Raw genomic sequence first — 23,557 nt, forward strand, 5'->3', positions numbered from 1 at the left:
TCATCATGACATCTTGGAGTGTTTTGAATTATCCTGCCATTTCTGGAGTGTTTTCTGCAGAATCATTGTGGTAAAGTGGAGGATAATTCCACAGAAGGTAACAGACACACACACACACACACACACACACACACACACACACACACACACACACACACACACACACCCTGATCCGCCTAGCTAGAAGATATGGAAGACTGAAAAACATGGTAGATTTCACACACAGAGCAGATAGAGCAGCAGAAGCAAAGCAGTCACACAGCATGGGTAATTGAGAAGTTACAAAGAGTATTTCTGTTTTTTTTTTTAATGGTCGGGATGTGCTCCCCAACCAGCACTGTGCCCTAGACAGTTGTCTAGGTCTCCTTACACTGGATCTGGACCTGTGTACATGTATACATTTATGTGTCTCCTTGGTCTGCTAAGAACCTTCACTGCTTTCTTGCACAAGCTGGTAAGGTGCTCAACTGAATAACTGTTTAAACTCTCAACTGAGCAACTCATATTCACATAAAGTTTAATTAGATGAAGTAATACCATGAATGTTCATGACTATGAATCACATTTCAGCAAAGTAGTGCAAATAGAGTTGTGCTGCTGAGCCCATTTTTACGAATTCCACTCAAGACCTTGTTCTTACAGCTCTGGGATAATTAAATCAAAAGGTGCTTCAACAAAGTATTAGTTTAAGGGTGTGCACACACAACAAAGTATTAGTTTAAGGGTGTGCACACTTATGCAACCAACGTATTGTACGTTTTTTATTTCTTATATTTTTCCCCTAACAGATTTGCTTGTTTTTAAATTGAAAAAATGTAGTATACACAATCACCCAGCGAGTAAACCAGCCAGCAATATATAAAACTCCAAGTAAAACAAAACAAGGTATTACAGCAGGAAGCGCAGCTCACATAAAATGAACACCATCACTTATAGATATACGAAATACTTTTAATAAAATACTTGCAAGTCGGTAAGCGCTTTCACCAAATAAACACTGGCTTCATCAGAACGGTCTGATTATAGGTTCATAGGTTTAGGTTCATAGGTAAGTACTAGGCTATCTGCCCAAGGGCATCTATAAGCCTAGCCAGAATGTGTTGGCTTTCGCTGCCCCCTTAGATTAGTTCTCTGTGCCTCTGTCCAGCAGAGCCATTAGTTCCCTGTGCCTCTGTCCAGCAGAGCCACTGCAGTGATCCCCGGGGTAAATTTTCTGTTTCACATCCACTCGTCAAGGTTTCTCTTGAAGAGTGTTAGTGAGGGGCTCTGCCTAATGTAGAATAGAATCCTGTTCTAAAGCATGGGGAGTCTCTGGGACAGGAATCTATCCCTCCAGCATGTCCTATTTATCGTGGTGGTGAGGTTTAGATCCCTAGAGCGTGTGGCTCTCGGGGATTTGTTTTTTTTAGATGGAGCATGTCCATCAATTCTGGGTTGGGCATGGCCTTGTATGTCAGGCAGAGATCACCTCTGAGTAAGCGGTATGCAACCGAGTACAGCTGGAGTTTCTTCAGTCAGGCTGCATAGGGCATCTGTTTGAGGCCAGTAATCCTCTTGGTGAGGTACTTCTGTGGTCTTTCCAGTTGTTGCAGGTGTCTTGTAAGGTACATCCCAAATGGGGCGTTGTACTCCATGATGGGTCTGATGAGTGATGAGTAGAGGGGCACAATGACCTCTTTTGTTCTAGATGCAAACCCTTTTGTGATTAGGTGGGCCACATAGAAGAATTTTCTAACCATCTTGGCAATATGATTATCAAAGGAGAGATTACTATCTACTTGGGTCCCCAGATCCCTTATTACATTTTCTGTATTTAGGGGACTACCACGTATGTGGTAGTTTGTGGGTACTTTGTTTTTTCCAAAGGGGATGACTATGCACTTTTTGGCATTTAGCTTGAGTCCATGATTTTGACACCAGGTATCCGTCTCAGTGAGACCCTTCTGGAGGATGTGTGTATCAGCCGGAGAGTCACTTATGGCCCCCATTTTGCAGTCGTCTGTGAACCTGGTCAGCCATAGTCCTCCTGTGCTTGCCTGTACCTCTGAGAAGTATATACCGAACAGGAGGAGTCCCAGGACTGAGCCCTGGGGGATGCCACTTGTAACCGGTTTAGAGTCAGACCTACAGCCTGCAACTCTCACTGTGTGGGTTCTGTCCATGAGCCAACTGGCAACCCATCTCGTGACGTAGGGGTTTATGTTCAGGCTGGTGAGCTTGTCTATAATACCAGAATGGGGAATGGTGTCAAAAGCCTTTGTGAGGTCTAGGTAGGCTGTGTGGACCTCCTTTCCCTCATCTAAAGCCTTGGTAACTCTCTCAAAGAAGTCCACCAGGTTTAGGAGGCATGATCTGCCCTTAACAAAGCCAAACTGTATAGGATCCAATATTTGGAAGTTCCCAATGTCTCTGTTAATGAGTTCCATGATGATGCACTCCATAGACCTGCAGACCAGGCTAGTCAGGCTTATAGGGCGATAGTTCCCAGGGTCTGTTGTGGCTCCGCCTTTGTGGAGCGGGATAACTGTTGCTGTGCGCCACTCTATGGGTACATAGCCTGTAGAGAGGCTGAGTTTGAACAGTGTGTTTAGGTGAGGGGTTAGTTCATTTTGCAGCTTATGTAAGACACAGCCTGGGACACCATCCGGTTCCACTGAAGTTGTGTTTTTGACTTTGGAGAGGGCTGTTTTAACCTGTGTATCAGTGATTGCCGGGGCTCTACGTTCTTCTGGTATGGTTATGGGCCCTTTGGGGGGTGAGAGGGGGTGAAGTTTGCACTAAACCTGCCTGGCAGAATGTTGGCACTATCAGTCAGTTCAGTGTATTTTGTGCCATTCTGCACTAACTCAGAGCAGATCTAAGAGTTTCCAATTTGGTTCTTGACATAGCTAAAGAACACTTTGTGGTTATCTTTGGAGTCCTTGGCAATTTTTCTTTCAAAGCTCGCCTTGGATGATTTTATGAGGGACCGTAGTTTCTTGCTGATACTGATTAGGGATGTCTTCCCTTCTTGGGATTTTACTCCTTTCTCTACTAGTTTCCTCCTTCTATTGTATAGCTTGTTTTGGCAGGGGTCCACCAGACTGGTGTCCTTTTCTTGGAAGAGTGAGTCTTGGTTTTGCTTGGGATAACATGATCCATGCATTCTTGCAGGTGCTCATAGAGTGCCTTTGTAAAGGATTCAGCAGCTTGGACAACATTGTCATCTAGCATGGGGGCTGTGAACCTTTCCACCTCGGTCTTAAGTAATGTGAAGTTTGCTTTTGAAAAGTTTTTCATGGTGGTTTCCTTGACTGGGGGTGGGGGTGGAATGTGGATATCCAGAGTGATTAGTCTATGGTCTGATTTAACCAGCGAGGAGTTGACCTCTGGTGTGGAACACCGGTCGCCCTGTTGGTGATGACCAGATCCAATATGTTGTCACCTCTGGTGGGGGTGTTGACCAGTTGATCCAGGGTGTTCGAGTTTATAAATTCTAGAAAGCGTTGGGCAAGGGATTTAGTACTTGAGTAGTTCTCCCAGTTAATGTTTGGGTAATTGAAATCACCCAATATTAGGGTGTTTGGTAGGACCTTCATATTTTCCAGTGTTTCCAGAAACGCGGAATGGTGGTCCTGGGTCATGGTGGGTGATCTGTAGCAAGCTACAATTTGAATTGCAGTTTTGCCCGTTGTTAATTGCACATGGATGATCTCTGAGGCATCGTGCTGTGTCACTAACCTGGAGGTGAGGGTATCCTTGATGAATATGGATACACCCCTGCCTTTTGTGTTTCGGTCTGGGTTCTGTGGCTGAAAAGTATGGTATGAGTTATAGCCTTTTAGTACTGAGGTGCTCTCTGGAGCCTTAAACCAGGATGTTATGTGATCCTATCTCGCCTACATTCTGACTGATGGGCTCGGAGCCGATCCCTCGGCTCCGACTTGGCACGCTTATGCTATAGAGCGAGGCCTCTAATTGGCTGAGCTATCTTTATTCCAGGATGCACCACCACTAATCCCCCAGATCTCGTTTGCTGCTTACAGAGCTTGGACGTGGTCTCAACATTGGCTGGGCTAAGTACTATATTAATAGTCTCTTTTCCTGTCAGTAGTTCTCTCTTTTCAACCCAAAAGCTGTTTTAACAGCTATTTTTTGTGTACAAGTGTGTCTCTTGTTGATTTATTGAAATTTGCTTTATTTTTCCTGTCAGAGAAGGTTCCGTTTCAGTTAGAGGGGCCTTCCCCTGTACTAACTACTTTAGTGGTTGTGTGTGGGTCAAGTACCCGTTTGAGTTAGAGGGTCTTGACCCTCCTTGTTTCTTCCCTTTTCCTTTCTTTTCTGTCTGTGTAAAAAAAAAAAAAAAAAAAAAAAAGTTTCTTCAGTTTATAATATTCTGTGTACGAGCATACTTATTTGTACCTGTGTCCTAAAACTGTTTAAAGTTTACTGTTGTGTTCTGTTTTTTTCTGCACTACTATGTCTAAGGAACATAAACCCTCCGGGTTTAAAAAGTGCACGAGGTGTGGGTTTAAAATGTCCATTACGGACGACCACTCCTCGTGCGTCTATTGTCTTGGCGCCAAACATCTCCAGGAATCATGCAGTGTATGCCATGCGTTTTCCTCCCGAGTCCTCCAGGAGAGGAAAAACAAATTAATCCTTAAAGGATTAATCAAGCCTTCTTTCGAGGAGGCTTTATCTTCCTCTCCGTCTCCTTCTAAGAAGAGGAAAGCGCCGGCTCCGACCAGTCAGTCGGAACCGACGGCTAAAAAAGGTAAGCAGACTTCTCCATCGGCTCCACGGACTTCGGAGCCGAGGTCGGAACGGTCTGCCTCGATGCCTCCTACCTCGACCCCTCGGGTTTCGGAGCCGAGGTCTGGAGCATCGAGAGGCGGGTCACCCTCATCGGCTCCACTGATATTGCAGCCGATAAGGGTCATCGGCTCAGACACTTCCCCTCGGGCGAAGTCCTTATCGGCGCCGAGGGAAATTTCCTTGAAAGTTTCCTCGGAGCCGATAATTGTGGAGTCCTTTCGGAGCCAGTCCCCAAGGCCTTCGGAGCCGATGGAGAAATCGGTTCGGGCCCGATAGGTATCCTCAAGATCTTCCAGGATGTCTGATTCGGACATCGACAGGGTACTCCTTCGACTTTTCCAGTCTCCGGTGTTCCAAAAGATGGTTTCGGCTCCAGCCCATTTGGCTTCGGAGCCAATGGTCCACTCCCTTACAGTACTTCCTCCTCCAACAGCTTCGGCACCGTTGGAGCAGGTGTTGGTAGAACCAGTGGAGGTGTTAGGGTCAGGCCCGACCCTTGCTCCGACTCCGGCTCCTGGGTCGGAGTTCAGTGCACGGACTTCTTCCTTTGGCCCTGGGGGGAGGCTTCGGGATTGATACCTTCGGTCCCAAGTCTCCCTCTTGGTGCGTCGGCGGCGGGAGTACCATCCACTGTCGTGGCCACGGAGGGGGGACCTTCCCAGGATTCTGGTGGTCCCGCCTTCAGGGCTATGAGGAGTGCTCTAGCCAAATCTTCTTTGGCTACCTCCACAGTTTCCCCAGCTCCTTCCCTACATTTGGAGACTGGGTCGTTGGCAGTTCCCCTGTCAGCGGACAGCGGAGCCCCTGGGCCTCAGGTTACCCCCGCTGGGGTTTCTCCCCCTCCTGGAGGTCCTTCTGAAGCCTCTTCGGAAGAACCTCCCAGAAAGAAAACGTGCAAGAGGAAGCACGTTGACTCCCCTGACGAGTCTTTGACATCTGACACCGATCTCGTTGATGCAGAGGGGTCCCCCAAGTCATCCTCGGATGATGTCTCCTTTGCAGACATCCTAGAAGCCCTAAAACAACGAGGCGGCTGGCAGTCCAAACCTCCCTCTGCTGATGAGTCGGTGTTCCTGAAGGCCTTCGGGGCTCAGCCCTCCGCCTCCTGGGTGTCTCCGCCCTTCGACGAGCTCTTGGATTTGATCTGTCGAAGGGCGTGGGAACACCCGGACTCTGTGGGACCGGTGCCCGCTCGTCCAAACAAATTTCTTTCAGCACCCCCAGATAGAGAGTTCCTCACGAAAGGTGTGGCTGTGGATGCTATGGTGGTGGCATCTGCTACACAGCAGGATGTAGCAGAGGCTTCTACGTCCGTCCATCCTCCTAATAAAGAGTCTAGGAGCATGGATCGGTACGGCAAGCGCACCCTTAGTTCAGCGGCCTTTACTTTGAGGTCTCTGAACTACCTAACGCACTTTACGAGATTCCAGAGGGATCTGATTAAGGAGCTGTCCGATACCCTCTTAGGTAACCTGCCTGAGGAGCTGGCCCAGACGGTTGGATCTCAGCTGGCTACAATGTCATCCATTTCGAACTCGTTCATGAGGCTCATCTCGTATGCGGCCGAGGGGGCGAGTAGAGCGGCGGGTACAGGCATTGCTCTACGGAGACAAGCCTGGCTTCACCTGTGTCATTTCGCGGAGGCCTTCAAGTCTTCATTCGCCGACGCCTTTGATGGGTCCTCCTGTTTGGGCCCAAGGTGAAAGACACACTTACCGCTGTGAACAGGAGGGTAAGACTCTGACTGCCGTAGGGGCACGATTTTCCACTCCCTTTCGGCCTTATCCCAAGGCTAAAAGAGGAGGGAAGATGTGGTTCCGGAGATCGCAGAAGTCTTACCCTCTCAGCAGGAAGGTTCCCCTCCAGAGGCAGAGGAGGGGAAATTCATCAGGAAGATGCCGTCCCAGAGGCGGCAGAGGCCCCCGCAACACTGGAGACCGCGAGTCCTTTCGTGGCTCCTCAACCTTTCATAGTCCCTGAGGGATTGCCCAGCTGTGCTGCTCCGGAGCCAGTCGGGGGTCGTTTTTCGAAGCACCTAAAGGCCTGGGAAGGGATCACTCAGGACCGATGGGTGCTTCGAATTATCGCCGGAGGTTACTCCATCCCATTCTGTTGTCCCCCCCCTCAGTCCAAAAGAATCCCGGACCCGCCACCCAGTCAACGGGATACCACAGCCATAGAAATTTCAAAACTGCTGCAAAAAGGAGCCATCCAACCGGTCCCCGCAGACCAGATTGGATTAGGATCTTACTCAAGATTCTTTTTAGTGCCAAAAAAGACCGGGGACTTGAGGCCCATTTTGGACCTAAGCAACCTAAACCGTTCAGTCAAGAAGTCCAAGTTCCGAATGGTCACTTTACAAACCATTCTCCCGTTGTTGGAGAAAGGTGTTGCTCCATAGACCTCAAGGACGCGTATTACCGTATCAAAATACATCAAACGTCCAGGAGACACTTGCGCTTCAGCCTAGGAAGCAGTCATTTTCAGTTTCGTGCGCTGCCCTTTGGTCTCACCACAGCCCCCAGGGTGTTCACCAAATGCTTGGCAGTAGTGACTGCTCACTTGAGGAGTCTAGGATTCCAGGTGTTTCCGTACCTAGACGACTGGCTTCTAACTGCCACCTCCAAGCATCTACTTCTACGGAGCCTGCAAGCCACAACATCACTGGGCAATTCCCTCGGAATCACCTTCAATTGGCCAAAGTCTGTGTTACGGCCATCTCAAAGAATAAAATTCATAGGGGCAGAGATAGATTCAAACCAGATGCGGGTCTATCTACCTGCAGACAGAATTCAGATCATACAAAATCAGGTTCGAGCCTTACTCCCCAGGTCCAAAGCCCCAGCCAGAATGGTCTTGCAACTATTGGGATCGATGTCTGCCACAGTTCTGCTAGTTCCCTTGGCAAGGTTACACATGAGAATCCTCCAGTGGCTTCTTTCAACTCAGTGGTCCTTTCAGGAACTCCCTCTCAATCATCTAATATGGATCACAGAATCTTGCAGACGGGACCTTCGCTGGTGGCTAGTGTCTTCCAATTTGGATCAGGGACGACCCTTTGTTCTTCCTCCTCCGGCAGCCACTTTGACCACGGACGCCTCCCAGATGGGGTGGGGGGGGGGCATTCCCTGGGCAGGTCAGTCCAGGGCAAATGGCATCCGGAAGAGACCTCTCTCCACATCAACATCCTAGAAATGAGAGCAGTACTCCTGTCCCTTCAAGCCCTTCACTGTTACCTCCCTCAGGGCGTAATTGCTGTTCACTCGGACAACATGTCAATTGTCTGGTACCTGAACAAGCAGGGAGGGACCAGATCCTATCCTCTTTGCAGAGAAGCGATGAGGGTCTGGGAATGGGCAATCTCAACCAAACGCTTCCTAGTGGCTACTCACATACCGGGCAAATCCAATGTCATAGCCGACAGGTTGAGCAGAACCATCCTCTCTCCTCACGAATGGTCTCTGAACATGACTATTATAAGACAGATTTTCAGCGAATGGGGAGTTCCGTGCTGCGACCTCTTTGCGACTCCTCTGAATGCAAAGTGCAAAGATTTTTTCTCCCTAACCCCGGCTCCGGGGAAGAGCCCTATGGACGCGTTAGTCCATCCTTGGCCCACCGGCCTGCTTTATGCCTTCCCGCCAGTTCCTCTCCTACCCAAGGTAATTCAGAAGGCTTCTCTCTTAGTGAGCAAGATGATCTTAATTGCTCCTTACTGGCCTCGTCAAGTCTGGTTTCCCTATCTTCGGAAACATGCTCTGGAAGGTCCATGGTTCCTGGACCAGGTCCCAGACCTACTGATTCATCAGTCGGGACTACTACACCAGTCCCTACACACATTAAGATTGACGGCCTGGCTCCTCCTCTTCCAACCATAGTCAGGAGACATGCACTAGACCCAGATGTAGTGCACATATTGTCTTCGGTCCACAAGTCTGCTACGAAGAAACTTTATTCTAGCAAATGGAAAAGATTTGCTATATGGGCTCAACTCCGGGGCCTGGACCCCATTTCAACCCCCGTAACAGAAGTACTCAAGTTCCTAACCTATCTTTTCAACCAAGGCTCTTCTGTTTCTACCATCAAAGTACAATTGGCAGCGATTTCTAATTTTCATGAATCCATAGACCCACCCTTAATGAGCAACAGGTTGTGTAAGACCTTCTTGAAAGGTGCTGCTCTATTAAAACCTCCAGTTTCTCATCCTGCACCTCCATGGGATCTCGATATAGTATTAAGCGCCTTGGCTTCTTCCCCCTTTGAACCGGCAGCTACCTGTGATTTAAAGTTTCTATCATGGAAGACAGCTTTTCTAGTGGCAATTACTTCAGCCAGAAGGGTTTCAGAACTTCAAGCTTTGTCAGTGAAACCTCCGTACTTGGTTTTTCATACAGACAGGGTTTCCCTCAGACCAAATCCTTCTTTTGTTCCTAAAGTCTGTTCTACTTTATGCTTGCAACAGTCATTAGAGCTCCCAGTTTTTTTCCCAAAATACTCTAATAAAGCGGAATTTATTTTCCACACACTAGATGTCCACAGGCAGTTACGTTTTTATTTGGATAGGACCAAACAATCAAGGAAGACAGATCAGTTGTTTGTGTCCTTTGCAGAAAACAGATTGGGCAACGCAGTCACAAAGGTCACTATTGCCAAATGGATCAGGGACTGTATTACTCAAGCTTATGTTTATTCTAACAAGGAGCTTTCCACCTCTGTCAAGGCTCATTCTACAAGGGCTATGGCTACTTCGGTAGCATTTCATTCTAAGCTTGCTATTAGTGACATTTGTGCTGCGGCTACATGGTCTTACCCGCATACCTTCATTTCTCACTACAAATTAGATGTGGCATCTAGAGGACGAGCTTCATTTGGTTCCACAGTGCTCAGGAGTGTTTTCCAATGAGCCACCTGGGATTTAGGTGCTAGGGACGCTGTCCCATCAGTCAGAATGTAGGCGAGATAGGATCACATAACATCTTTTAGTTATGTACTCACCATAACTTCAGATGTTTGGGATCCATCTCGCTACATTCCTAATAACCCACCCTCCTTCCCCCTTCCTTGGAGATCAGAGGATATCAGAAGGTCCGAATCCTGTTGTTTCTTCTTGAAACATCTAACAATGTTATATAATCAAGCTGTGCATGTGTGCATGAATGCGGACAAACAAGATCTGGGGGATTAGTGGTGGTGCATCCTGGGATAAAGATAGCTCAGCCAATTAGAGGCCTCGCTCTATAGCATAAGCGTGCCGAGTCGGAGCCGAGGGATCGGCTCCGAGCCCATCAGTCAGAATGTAGGCGAGATGGATCCCAAACATCTGAAGTTATGGTGAGTACATAACTAAAAGTTTCTGTTACTGCACAGATATCAGTGTTGTCCATACTGAGGAGTGCCTCGAGTGCATGCATTTTGAAGTTTAGACTTCTGGTGTTGAGTAGCATTACCCTCAGTTTTTGGTTACTTGTGCTATTTACAGTGGTGAGTTTGTCTTTTGAGCCTTGCCTAAAAAAGGCACTATGGGGGCGGCAAAAGCCTTGGCTGGTATTTGAAAGCCTGAGGGTGGCAGGTGCAAGCCATCTCTTGCGAAGCAATGTGGCTTGTTGAGCATGTCATCCCAGGCAGACATATACCGGATCCCCTTTGAATGACACCAGAAACTTAGCCAATTGTTGAAATTGATCATTTTTTTCTTTATACTGTGGCATGATTCTTGGTGAGGGCAGGATGCTACTCAGGGTCAGGGTCATACTGGCCTGGGCTACGTGATCAGAGAGCTCTTCCATGTCTCTTTTCATGTAGTCCAGGGGGTTACGTCTCAGGTCATTCACACCAACAAAGACAATGACAGAGTCATATTTGTACTTGTTCTGGAGTGACCTGAGTGCTTGTGTTATGTGGCGGATCCTGGCGCCCGACAGGCAGCTAATTGTAACCTTCTCCTTGTCCAGCCTAGTTAGTGGGACATCAGTGGGCCTGACTATAGAGTCGCCTATTATTAGTGTGTTGGGCATGTTATTTTGCCTTAAGGGCTGTGATTGCGTTGCACACTGATTATGTGAAGTATGTGTTTCATGGTTTGTGATGGGGTGTGGAGGTTGCTTGGATGTCTGCTTTGGAGGTCTTTGTTGCTTTTGCAGATTTTTATTTAGAGCCTCCGAGTATGTTTTCATGTATTTATGTGTGTTATTTGTCGGTTTTGGTTTAGTAGGTCTGTATGAGACTGGTGGTGTGTTGCAAGTATTTTCATTCTCCTCTTGGGTAGAGAGAGAGATTTGCCTCCAGTTTGGTTGTATAACTGCGTCTCTTGCATATATTGATGTTTGGTGGTAGGAGGAGAGGGTTCTCTGTGTACATGAGGCAGTTGTAACATTGCCTCAAAAGGCCCAGATTCACCAGTTGGACTGGAGAGTACACCTGAAACTGCCCTTTGGACATGCCTGAATAGGTAAAGTGAGCTGTTTTACTGATTGGCTGGTAGGGACAAATAGAGAGCCTTGTCCTTCTGGACAGTATAGGGGGTCTAGTGCTAGGGTTAATTAGTGCTTGCTATGAGTTTTGAGCAAGTGCTGGGCTGTGAAATGAATTGTTTGAGTGCTTAAGTTGAAACTTTGTCTAGTTCCAAGGGAAAAATTGAAGAGTTTTTTATGGCAGGGAAATGAAAGATATAGAAATTAGCCCAAAATGGCCAATAAATTACTAACTTCTGGGCTGAAACCACTCCTCCAGGGACAGACAGGGTGCTCAAAGCTCCCCTCTCTCACATGTGAACAGAGAAACTTTCTTCTATCCAAGTAAGGTATGGGCAATACAGAAACTTGTAACACAGCTCTGAATTCAGCAATAACCTGAAAACTGGACTATAATAGTTCAGAAAGGCGGGAAACAAGTATATATATATATATATATATATATATGTTTTCAGAAAATAAAGCAGATACAATAAAAAGAACACTTTAAATGCACAGAAATGGCTATCACACAAATACAAAAATGACTTAGTTCAAGTGCAGGCAGCAAATAAGTACAATATGTAGCAGAAACAAGCTTTTTAAATCACAGAAACGCTAAAAAATCGGCGTTTTAAGCGGAATTAGTTAAAGACAGCAAGAAAATGGAGAAAATGATACTTAATCACTCCAAAATCTCTCTTTTGTCTCTCTGCTGCTGTAGAACTTTGCAGGACACCTAGCAGGCACTTGCTGAGCTGAATACAAGCGCATAAAAACGTGCAAATGCATTTTTTATAGCAGGGAAATGAAAGAGAGAGAAATTAGCCCAAAATGGCCAATAAACTACTAACTTCTGGGCTAAAGCAAGCAAAGTGCACAAATTTCAGAAAGAAATAGTTCAAATAAGCAGGCACAATAAGTTTTTAACCAGAAATTCCCAGCTCAGAAGGGCAAAATATAGTCTCTCCTCCCACAAGAGTGCAGACCACAAACCTTCTTAATGTAAAACAACTGGTCTGAAGCCCAAGTGCTTAAACTAAAAGGCTTAGAATAACAGTTACAATTTAATCAGGCTACTACCAAGCAGTAATAACTGCAGCAGAATAATACAATTGAGTACTTTTCAGAAGAAGCACAAGCAAAATAAGGTAATAAAGTGGGAAGAAACAAAATTACAGTAAAAGCAGATGAATAAAGTGTTTTTTTTTGATGAAGCCAATGTTTATTTGGTGAAAGCGCTTTGAAATGATTTATTGTGGTTTCATTTTTTATATCACAAAATTTGGAATTTTAACAGGGGTACACTTTTTATATCCACTGTATATATGCATGTATGTGTATGGATTCACTTCAGAAGCTCGAAATACTGAAATCTCGAATTTCAGTATCTCGAGCCCAAGAAGTGGAATCCACAAAACAACGAAAACTAAAAACCGCAAAATTCAAAACCTCGAATACCAGAAGTTTTGAATTTTGCGGTTTTACTACGCACACACACACGCACACATACACACACACCATCCACCACACAAACAAACACAATCACTCTACTACATGAAAGCAGGGGGGCAAGCCCCACCTGCACCCATCATGAGGGGGGCTGCGCCCCCCTACTTAAATATTCTCACTCCGAGGTCGCACTACATACAAACACACACAAATCACCACCACACAAGCTACTTTCCCTTTGCACACACACATCACAGCAACAAAACAAACGGACACACACCACAGCCCCTATCCAAACCCCTTAACACACACACACACACTTACCTGAATACATAACCATAGCAGAACTTTAGAAGTGCAAAATTCAAAACCTCTGGTATTCAAGGTTTTTAATTTCATGCTTCTAAACTTTTGCTATTATTTGGATTCGGATTCTTGGGCTCAAAATACTGAAATTCGAGATTTCAGTATTTTGAGCTTCTGAACAGAACCCATGTGTATATATGTGTGCCCCCCCTCTCTCTCTGTATACATATATATATATATATATATATATATATATATATATATATATATATATATATATATATATATATATTTATGTGTGTGTGTGTATATATATATATATGTGTGTGTGTGTGTGTATATATATATATATATCTATATATATATCTATATATATATATATATATATATAATCTCTCTCTCTATGGTTCCTCTTTATAATCTCGAAATACTGAAATCTCGAATTTCAGTATCTCATAACTATAAAGGCGAACAACTCACAATCCCGAAACCCAAAAGCACGAAACACACAATCACGAACATACATACACCATACACCACACAACACACACACACCACTCTACCCATACCACACAAACTATACAACCCTACACTACATGTAAGAAGGGGGGAAAGCCCCCCTGTACCCCCCACACCTCCTACCTATATATACCAACCCTCAGATCGCGTAAACAGAAAAAAAAAACTCACACCCAGACATTCTACAGTCTCTCGCAGACACACACACACACACACACACACACACACACACACACACACACACACACACAAACACCAACACATCCAACACTCACACTCATACTTCCACCTCCCTACCCTAACCCACACGTACAACTTACAAAAACACTCACATACACTCACTCACCTTAAATTCCAGACACAATCCCAGCCAAACACTTCACGTAACATAGCGTAAATGCATAAGTGCGGATTCGAGATATTCGGATTCGCACTTATGCACTTTCGTTATTTTGAAATTTCACCTTTATGGTCTCGGGATACTGAAATTCGAAATTTCAGTATTTTGAGATTATAATGGGGAACTCGTTGTATATATATATATATATATATATATATATATATATATATATATGTATGTATGTAAATATATACGTGTGTGTGTGTATTCACGTCACTTTGTTGAACTTCTCTTGGTTAAACAGCGATTTAACAGATTGAATTGGTTGATTTGCAATTCACAGAATAGTGTTCATTGCAGGAATGGACTTACTGTCAGATCAGTGCACAACAGTGTTTAGGTAGTTTTTTCATTTTTCTCACTGTTGTGTGATACTGGAGATCGTATATATAAGTGTTATGGAGAAGTGGGTGCAGGGGGACTTGTCTTCCTGCAAATAAAGCTTTTTTGCGTGTTTTACTGCAGGTTTGACTTTTTGTATAGTTTACATCATTTTGCCAACTATTTAAGTGTCAGCAAGTTTACTGTTGACCATTTCAATACTGGCATAATTCTCATTCAAGATTTCTAGGTAGACCCACATAGATATATCTGTATATACCTGTATCTGTGTTGCTATAAATATAACACATATAACTATATACAGGTAGAGGTGCGTGTGTGTGTGTGTGTGTGTGTGTGTGTGTGTGTGTGTGTGTGTGTGTGTGTGTGTATGTATGTATATATAGTGACTGTCACCACAGCTTTTGTAAACAGATCACACCCAGACCATTTAGAGCAAAAAAAACATAAGAACTATAATCTTAGAGACATGTTTTACTACCAAAGGAAGCCAGTGCAGAGCAAACTGGATTCTAAAGAATAAAGGTAATGTGAATGATGTGAGAAGAACAAGTCAACATCTTGACTGCTGTACACGGCATTCACTCACATTTTATTTTTATCTGTTAACTAAGCTGATCCTGAAAAACAGTGCTGTACTCCTGTTAACAAACAAAAATGTAAACAAAATTAAATAAAATGTCAGAAAGTTCAGTATTCAGCAGTCAAGATGCTGACTGGTTCTTCTCACAGCATTCACATTACATGCTTCTTAACTTTTTTGCCCTACATGGTCTGGGTACTATCTATTTAAAAGAGCTGCTGGTCTCCCACGCAGTACTACCTCCATCTGATTATCATGAGAAAGGCTGATGGCCACGTCTAAGTTTCAGATGGAAACTTTGGAAAGCATACTTTTTATTATTTGATAACCATAAATGTGGAATACATTATCTTTCCTGATATGGATTTGTGATACTGAGGCCTATTTTATGGGTTTCCCTTAAGTGTCACCTTTAAAGATAAATACACCTCATTTCAATATAAGAACCATTCTATTAATATAATCCCTATGTCTTACTTCCTTTCTCAGCTTTGTTGTAACTTATCAGCCAGATGTATTGCCGTATGATTATTCAATTTTACCTTGCATGGTGCTTTGTTTTTAAACATCTTAATATATTAACCATTAAAATATTATGCACTAAAACAGTGCTCTAGTGAAAATTTGTGGATGATTTGTGGATGTAATTCAAAACAGAATGAATCAATAACAACACTAAAACAGGGTACCAACCAAAACCTAAACATTTTACATCATTTATGCTATATGGTGAATACAGAATATGAATTAATAGCTCATAACATGCAGTCTGTGGGCATCCAATTACAGTACTTACCTGGTTGTTTTCTGAAGCTATATTCTGCAAAAGAAAACAAGTATTAGAAAGCTATCACTGATATAAGCTTTAATTTTAATCATACACTCTTGATGTTTAATTTGCACATGCAACTCATCCAACTTAGCTCACAAACCTTTATTGCTAACATAAAATTACATGCACTAAAAATGAACAAAGGTTATATGTATTTACCAGACTCGGTTCTGAAATAGCATATACTGGTGTCCTGGCTTTTACCTGTGTGTGTGTGTGTGTGTGTGTGTGTGTGTGTGTGTGTGTGTGTGTGTGTGTGAGTAATTTTATAGTACACTCTTAATGTCTCTGAGTTCAGAGCTGTGTGCATATTAAGATGATGCCAGAATCATAATGTACTTGTTATATTATACACAGAAGCCATTAAAGTATGACAGTTGTAAATATTAGCCACAATATAGTGGATTATGAGCAGATAATGGATCATAACGTGCTTATTATGTGTTTGAGACATGGTTGCCAAGAAATTCACCATGAAAATGAAGCTCAAGAGGTGAATCTTGGCATCCATGTCAAGAACACGTAATGAATAGTTATGATAGGAGACCTGATCATAATTCTTTGTAGTGCATGCAGCTTTATCTGCTCTATGTATTGCTGGCTACAGAAAAAATGTGCTAAGTGTTTTGTTGGCATTCAAAGTTGTAAAACACTTAGCAAATGCTGTCAGAAAAACAGTGTAACTCAGTTTCTTATGTTTGCACTCATCTTCTATGTCTCTCAACTGTCCAGATTTTCTCAGAATGTTCAGATTTATTGCCGCATATGTTTGATCCATTCCTCATAAAATTTGTCGTCTTCAGGCATCATCAAGGGCTGGTGTCACTAAATAATAACATACAGTTGAGTTTCAGACTTCATATACTTCAGAAAATGCAAGCTAAAACAAATCCTGTTATTTCAGCAACTTTCTAAGCTTATAAAAAGGAAGTCTGGGACCCATTAGTGGCACAGATAGCAGGGAGAAACAAATCTTCTCTGTTATTTGCTGATCAGTACTGGCAGATTTGACTGCCTAGCAAGAAACCTGATTGTAGCATGTTAAGCAGGGAGTGCATTTGTTAGGATCAAGTCTCGTGCTATAGCAGTGCTTAATGATTGGTCTTTTTTCCGTGTAAATCACTGCACTCCATGCACTGCATCAAAGTTATGAATGTTTTATTTCATTTTTCCATTTTTATATATATCTAATTATATTGAAATATAGATATTCTTCACATTGATCACTGTTGCAGTAGCCTTAGCTATATGGTTTATATCCTGCCACGGATATAACAGCTGGCCAGCTTCCAAAGCTTTAGGGCACCTTCCATGCACCCAAACTGTCAAGCAGCTCAAGCTGAGTTGACTAAAATACAAGTTTGGGTGAGAAGCCTACTACACTACCCCGAGAAAAACCCTGCATTACAAAACCTAGTACGCTCCCATACCAGTACTAGAGCACTATGCTCCAACAATAAACCCCTTCTACAGGTCATAAAACCTAATAACTCTGCTGGGGTCTCACTCTATTCTAACTATATCTCTAAAAAATGGAACTCTCTGCTCATGAACATAGCTGCCACATCCCTATCTCAGTTCAAGAAATCGCTAAAAACATACTTGCAAACCAAATGGATGTGCCACTGTGACACCCCAGGTTAATCCTACTCCATCTTATCCTGGCTCCCCCTATTTTAACGTCCTCCCACATACTCTTTTCTTCTTATTCTCACTTCTCCTAACTCACTCTTCATCTTCTCATCTCCTTTACCACCTCCCAATCATGATTATTATGAATACTATACATTATTGTACCATAATAACTACTTTTTGCACTAAGGAACACCTCACTGAAAGATCCTGATTTAATTTTATTTTTGCTTTCTTCTTAAATATGAATATGCTATCCTTATCAATTGTAAAATTATTGAATAAGCCTAGCTTAATTTTGTTTTGCTCTATTCTTAAACTTGTATATGTAATCCTTATCAGTTGTTGAATTAATAACTTGTGATGTTAAGGGAGCTTTTCTCCCCAGGCCTCTGCTGAAAAAGGACGTGTGTCCAGTCGGACTTTCCCGGTTAGCAAATGTAAAATAAAATAAATAAGCCCTTCACATCTTTACTGCTGCCGAACAGTATGGTCCTCTGAGGCTTTTAAGGATCAAGAGTCAGCTTGTGCTTTTCTTAGATGAGCAGATAAATTCCCTTTGGGGAAAAAAGAAGATATGTGCCCACCATAACATTCCATCTGTGTTGACCATTTTCATTCTTCCTCAACTGTTGGGTTCGGATCCGAACCTCGGATCCAACTTGGCCATTACTAAAGCTCATAGTAACCAAAATCTCTTGAGCTTCTCCCTTACCCATAATGCACCAACACCTAACATACCCCAGATCTTCTTTGTTGATTTTAAGTGAAGTGGTATCTACCAATATGCATGTATAAAGATACATAAATATGTATATGTTTTACAGAGGGGAACTATATCTGGAGCTCAATCATAAAGGACAGTGGTGTTCTTACAGTGTCTCATCCTTCCAGAAGTTTGTTGAAATTAAGAGTTGGGGGGGTGTAGGGCAGGAAGTTGAGGACAAATGAAAATGGACAACACAGATGGAATGTTATGGTGAGTACATAACTTCTTTATCTGATGTTGCCACTTTTCATTCTATCCTTAACTGTTGGAACAGAGTCCGCAGCTACCTACAACCCCAGGTGGACTCTAAGGAAGAATATTCCTGATCACATTTGAGCCAAAAGCCACTCTACCCCACGAGACCAGATCTAATTTGTAATGACTGATAAATGCACGAGGATTCGACCAAGTTGCAGCTGCACATATGTTGTCCATGGAAGCTCTGAATAGAAAGACTGAAGAAGTTGCCATGGACCTAGTTCAATGGGCTCTTACAGGTTTTGGTAAGGTTAGACCCAGTTTATTACAGATAAAAGAAATACAATCTGTCAGTCATTTGGCTAGAGTTACTTTTGCCACTGGCTTTCCCAATTTCAAAATTGCAAAAGAAATAAACTGCTCTTTCTGATTTCTTTTGTCCTATGTAAATAAAAATACAATTGCCTGTGAACATCCAATAAATTCAACATATATTCACCTTTGTTTATAAATTTAGAAAAGAATACTAGCAAATTAATGGACTGATTGATACTGGATTCTGACACCACCTTGCGAAGGAAAGACACATTGGTTCGTAATTTAACTGTATCCTTATCATATGAAAGATCAAGTAGGGAGGTTTTGACAACAGTGCTTGAAGTTCTGAAATTCTTCTGGCAGAGGTAATGGCCACTAGAAAGACAGTTTTCCAAGTCAGGAATTTAAGATCACATTTCACTGATGGCTCGAAGGGGGAATTAATTAAAGCTTGCAGTAACAAGTTCAAATCCCAAGGTGGAGCAGGATCTTTATACAGGGGTCTCAATAGAAAACTGCCACTTAAAAATGCTTTACAAAATTTAGAAAAGGCCACAAAAGAATTTTCAAATCCAATATGAAAATTAGATATTGCTGCCAATTGAACCTTTATGGTAAAGGAGCTCGCTCCCTCATTAAAGATCAAAGCTAAAAATTCAATTATGTTACGTATCGGAGCTGAAAAGGGGTCAATATGGTTTTGTTGTGCCCAGTAAACAAACCTTTTCCATTTACTTGTAAAAGCTTTCTTGTTGAAGGTTTATGGAAAGATAAAAGTATATGATGAACAGGTGAAGGGAGCATTGGTTGTCTGGCTATTAATGGCTATCAATGGAATTGGAGGAACCATGCTGTTAGCTTGTGGTTTTGGATATCTGAACAAACAATGCCTGTTGGATGTGACAGGAGATCTGGAATTGGATCCAGTATTCAAGGCTGGCAAAAAAGATGAGGCCACAGGAAGGGGAACCAAATCTGACAAGGCCAGTAAAGTGCAATGAAGATGACTTTGCTCTTCAACCTGATGGCTTTCTGCAGGAATTTCAGAATCAGAGGAATTGATGAATAAGCATAAAGTAGACCGGGAAGCCAGTCATGAAGCAGAGCATCCCACAGTGACTCCCCCTGAGGAGGGATTAGGGCAAATAAGCTGCTGCATTTGTTGTTCATAGGTTCATAGGTTGGTACTAGGCTATCTGCCCGAAGGCATTTATAAGCCTAGCCAGAATGTGTTGGCTTTCACTGCCCCCTTAGATTAGATCCCTGTGCCTCTGTCCAGCACAGCCACTGAAGTGATCCCCAAGGTAAACTTTCTGTTTCCCATCCACTCGTCAAGGTTTCTTTTGAAGAGTGTTAGCGAGGAGCTCTACCTAATGTAGAATGGGATCTTGTTCCAAAGCATGGGAAGTCTCTGGGACAGGAATCAATCCCTCCAGCATGTCCTATTTATTGTTGTGGTGAGGTTTAGATTCCTAGAGCGTGTGGCTCGAGGGGATAAGGTTTTCTTTAGGTGGAGCATGTCCACCAATTCTGGGTTGGACATGGCCTTGTACGTCAGGCAGAGATCACCTCTGAGTAGGCGGTATGCAACCGAGTACAACTGGAGTTTCTTCAGTCGAGCTGCATAGGGCATCTGTTTGAGGCCAGTGATCCACTTGGTGAGGTACTTCTGTGGTCTTTCCAGCTGTTGCATGTGTCTTGTAAGGTACATCCCAAATGGGGCGTTGTACTCTATGATGGGTCTGATGAGTGATGAGTAGAGGGGCACAATGACCTCTTTTGATCTGGATGCAAACCCTTTTATGATTAGGTGGGCCATGTAGAAGGATTTTCTAACCACTTTGGCAATGTGATTATCAAACGTGTTTAGAGGACTTCTTGAACCACATATTCTGACTGCCTTGTTGATTCCTATAAAAGAATCTTTGAGAGGTCAAAATACGTATACCTACTGCAGAAAGGATCTTTACATCTTTCTCACATCTGGATAATGTACCCTTCACTTTGGGGCCAAACAAAGAACTGCTGTCAAAGGGAATATTGATAAACAAGGATTTGAAGGGCTCCACAAAATCATATAAATGCATCCAGGCATGCCTCCTAATGGATAAGCCTGAACCCGCTGCCCTGCATGCAAAATAAACCTCATGGATGAATTCAAAAGAGAGTGGAGGGTAGCCATCTGAGAGGCCATAGATGATTGGGCCTCAGCAGTAATGGTCCATGAAAGGGAATTTGAAAGTTCTTTGATCAAGTTCCACTGCAACCTAGTAAAATGTGACAAATAGTTCAGCGACCTATGAGCAAGGGCTGCTGAAGCATAGACATGCTTTGCAAATCTATCTGTCACCCTAGGCTCCCTGTTAGGGGGATGAACAGAGGAACTTTGATAGGCAAGTTCCTTCCTGGGGCTGCCGCCATGACCATGGCATCCACAGCCACCCACTTAAAGACATTTTGACTCCTTAGACTTTACTTTGAGGGACAGAGGCCCAGTGATAGTTTCACCAAAGGATGATGGTAACAAACATTTAAGAATAAGCTTATTCTTTCCACCAACGAGCACGCGGGGATTAAAGGTATGGCAAATAGAAAGATCCTCCTGCAGATGCTGTGGACCTAAGCAATAAATACAAAGCATATGGGAGTCTGAAAGAGACAATCTGTGCCCACATTTCAGATATTTTTTTAAAGCCGGAAGGACCCTTCTCAGCCATATCAGCATAAAAAAAAAACAGAAGCACAAGATAAGAACTTTTTTTTTTAAATAGAGAGATAGAGAAGATAACTAATGTACAAGGGTAAGGGAATAATGTAAGAGAAATAAAAGATTTTCATAGAAAAAAATACATTTATCTGTTTTTTTAGAAAACTGAAACTCGAGAGCTAAGGCTTACCACATCTTTTTGCAAAAAGCAGCAAATGAGATCTGTGGTATGTTAGGGGCTGGTGCATTATTGGTAAGGGAGAAAAGCTTTTTGTTACCAAAAGCTTTAGTAACGGCTGAGATGGATCTGAGGTTCGGATCTGAACCCAACAGTTGAGGACAGAATGAAACCTGACAACATCAGATAATTCCATTTTTTTACTTTTTACTGATATTTCTCTTCAGGAAAGTTATTTTAAAGCTACAAGTGTTGTATTTTCATGGATTGCCTCAAGACTGTAATGTACTTTTAAATGGAGCACTCATTGTTTCTGTCAGTTTAAAAGTAGTGTTATATAGCTGATAAACTATTTTCTGTGGAGAAATTGTGTTTATTTTAATGTTCTGGGGCTGGCATAATGTTTGAAAGTGCTTTTTACTGTGTTTTTTCTGACAAAAAAATACTTGTTTTCCACAGGATAGAGGCACCATTTTCGGTTTGATCATGGAACGGAATGTCACTCCCTTGGTTGGTCTTTCTTCCAGCCTCAAAAAGAAAAAGTTAAGCAAACCACCTTTGCCACCACAGCAGGCTTGCAATTTGCCTCAGTCGCAGGTGGGTGACTCTGCTGTGGCCATCTGTTGTACCTCAGACCACTCATCTTTTACCCCAGATCCCTCTGGTGGTAACACAGCCACTATGGACTGGGCATTAGCCATGTCCTCTTTGGCTGCTGGGGACCACTCTTGTTGTTCCTGGAAGAGGAGACAGGGAAGGCTTCCCCGTTGTGCCAGTATGCTGTGCTGTGCCCATCCTAACACAGCTAGCCCCATCTTTCCTGTCAAAAAGAAACAGGGACCCAAGCATGTGTCTACTCCTCAAATTTCATTGGATAGGAGTAGTTTACTGGAACTAACTCAGGATTTGATTTAGGCTACTGATCCTTCTTGTAGAGTAGTTTCTGGTAAAAAAAGAGGGATGCCTTCCTTCTTGTAGAGATTAAGATTCTGAATCTGAACAGGAATATACAGGGACTGATTTAGGGTTTTGTCCTCAGAGTTCTGATTCAGACTTAGAGGAGAGCTCTCTTTTTGATTCTCCTTGTGGGAGTTTCTCTTTCTCTGAGACTATTGTTAGAATGGTCCAGTATTTTCAGCGGGAGAAAAAAGAAGTTATGTCTTACCATAATGTTCCATCTGAGTTGTTGATCTTCTTCCAGTCATCACTGATGGGTTCGGTTCCGAGCCCTTGGAGCCAAGTCAGCCTTATACCAAGCTTGCGTGCACCAAAAACTCTTGAGCTAAGCTGCTACCCACAATGCCCTTCACTCAGTTACCTCAGATCGAGTTTGCATGCAACATATTGAAGAAACAGAAAGTCAGAGGCCATCACTACGAAACCCTGAAACACCACAAAGACTCAGAAGATCCACCAGGAACCTTTGGTGGGGGCCAGTGGGAGGGTGTGATGACTGGAAGAAGATCAACTCAGATGGAACACTATGGTAAGACATAACTTCTTTATCTGAAGTTGTTAATCTTCTTCCTATTCATCACTGATGGGACAGAATCCTAAGCTACTTGGAGAACCTGGGTGGCCCTTATGGAAGAACATTCCTGAGAATCATTGAGCCAAAGGCCACTCTTCCCCTGGAGATCAGATCCAATATGTAATGCTTGATGAAGGTATGGGGTTTAGCCCAAATGGCTGCTGCATAGATGTCATCCATGGAGGCCCTGGAGTGGAAAGCAACAGGAGCTGTGATAGCCTTAGTTGAGTGAGCTTTGATTTGAGCAGGCTTAGATTCATTCATAAGTGAATATGAGAAGGTAATGCAATCCCTGGGCCATTTTGACAAAGTAACTTTAGATACTGCACACCCCATTCTAGGACCAGAAAAGGAAATGAAAAGTTGGTCTGACTTGCGAAAGGACTTAGTTCTGTCCAGGTAGAAACTTAGTTGTCTATGAACATCCAATGAATGCAGGCAGTATTCTCCCTTGTTTGAATAATTTGGAAAGAATACAGGGAGTTCAATGGACTGGTTAATAGAAAAGTCAGAAACCACCTTGGGGAGAAAGGATGGATTAGTA

General features: G+C 43.2%; 1 protein-coding gene across 1 annotated transcript in view; it reads right to left on the minus strand.

The window, feature by feature from the left end:
• Window positions 1-23,557, minus strand: part of TMEM71 (transmembrane protein 71) — a 449,505-nt gene that overhangs the window by 11,276 nt on the left and 414,672 nt on the right. The window contains exon 10 of the mRNA XM_044067053.1: window positions 15,645-15,668. Within this exon, the coding sequence (XP_043922988.1) occupies window positions 15,645-15,668 (24 nt within the window). The remainder of the gene's footprint in view (window positions 1-15,644; window positions 15,669-23,557) is intronic.

This window comes from Protopterus annectens, chromosome 3.part1 (genome assembly GCF_019279795.1).
Source record: "Protopterus annectens isolate FY-2018-M chromosome 3.part1, PAN1.0, whole genome shotgun sequence".
Lineage (NCBI taxonomy): Eukaryota > Metazoa > Chordata > Ceratodontiformes > Protopteridae > Protopterus > Protopterus annectens.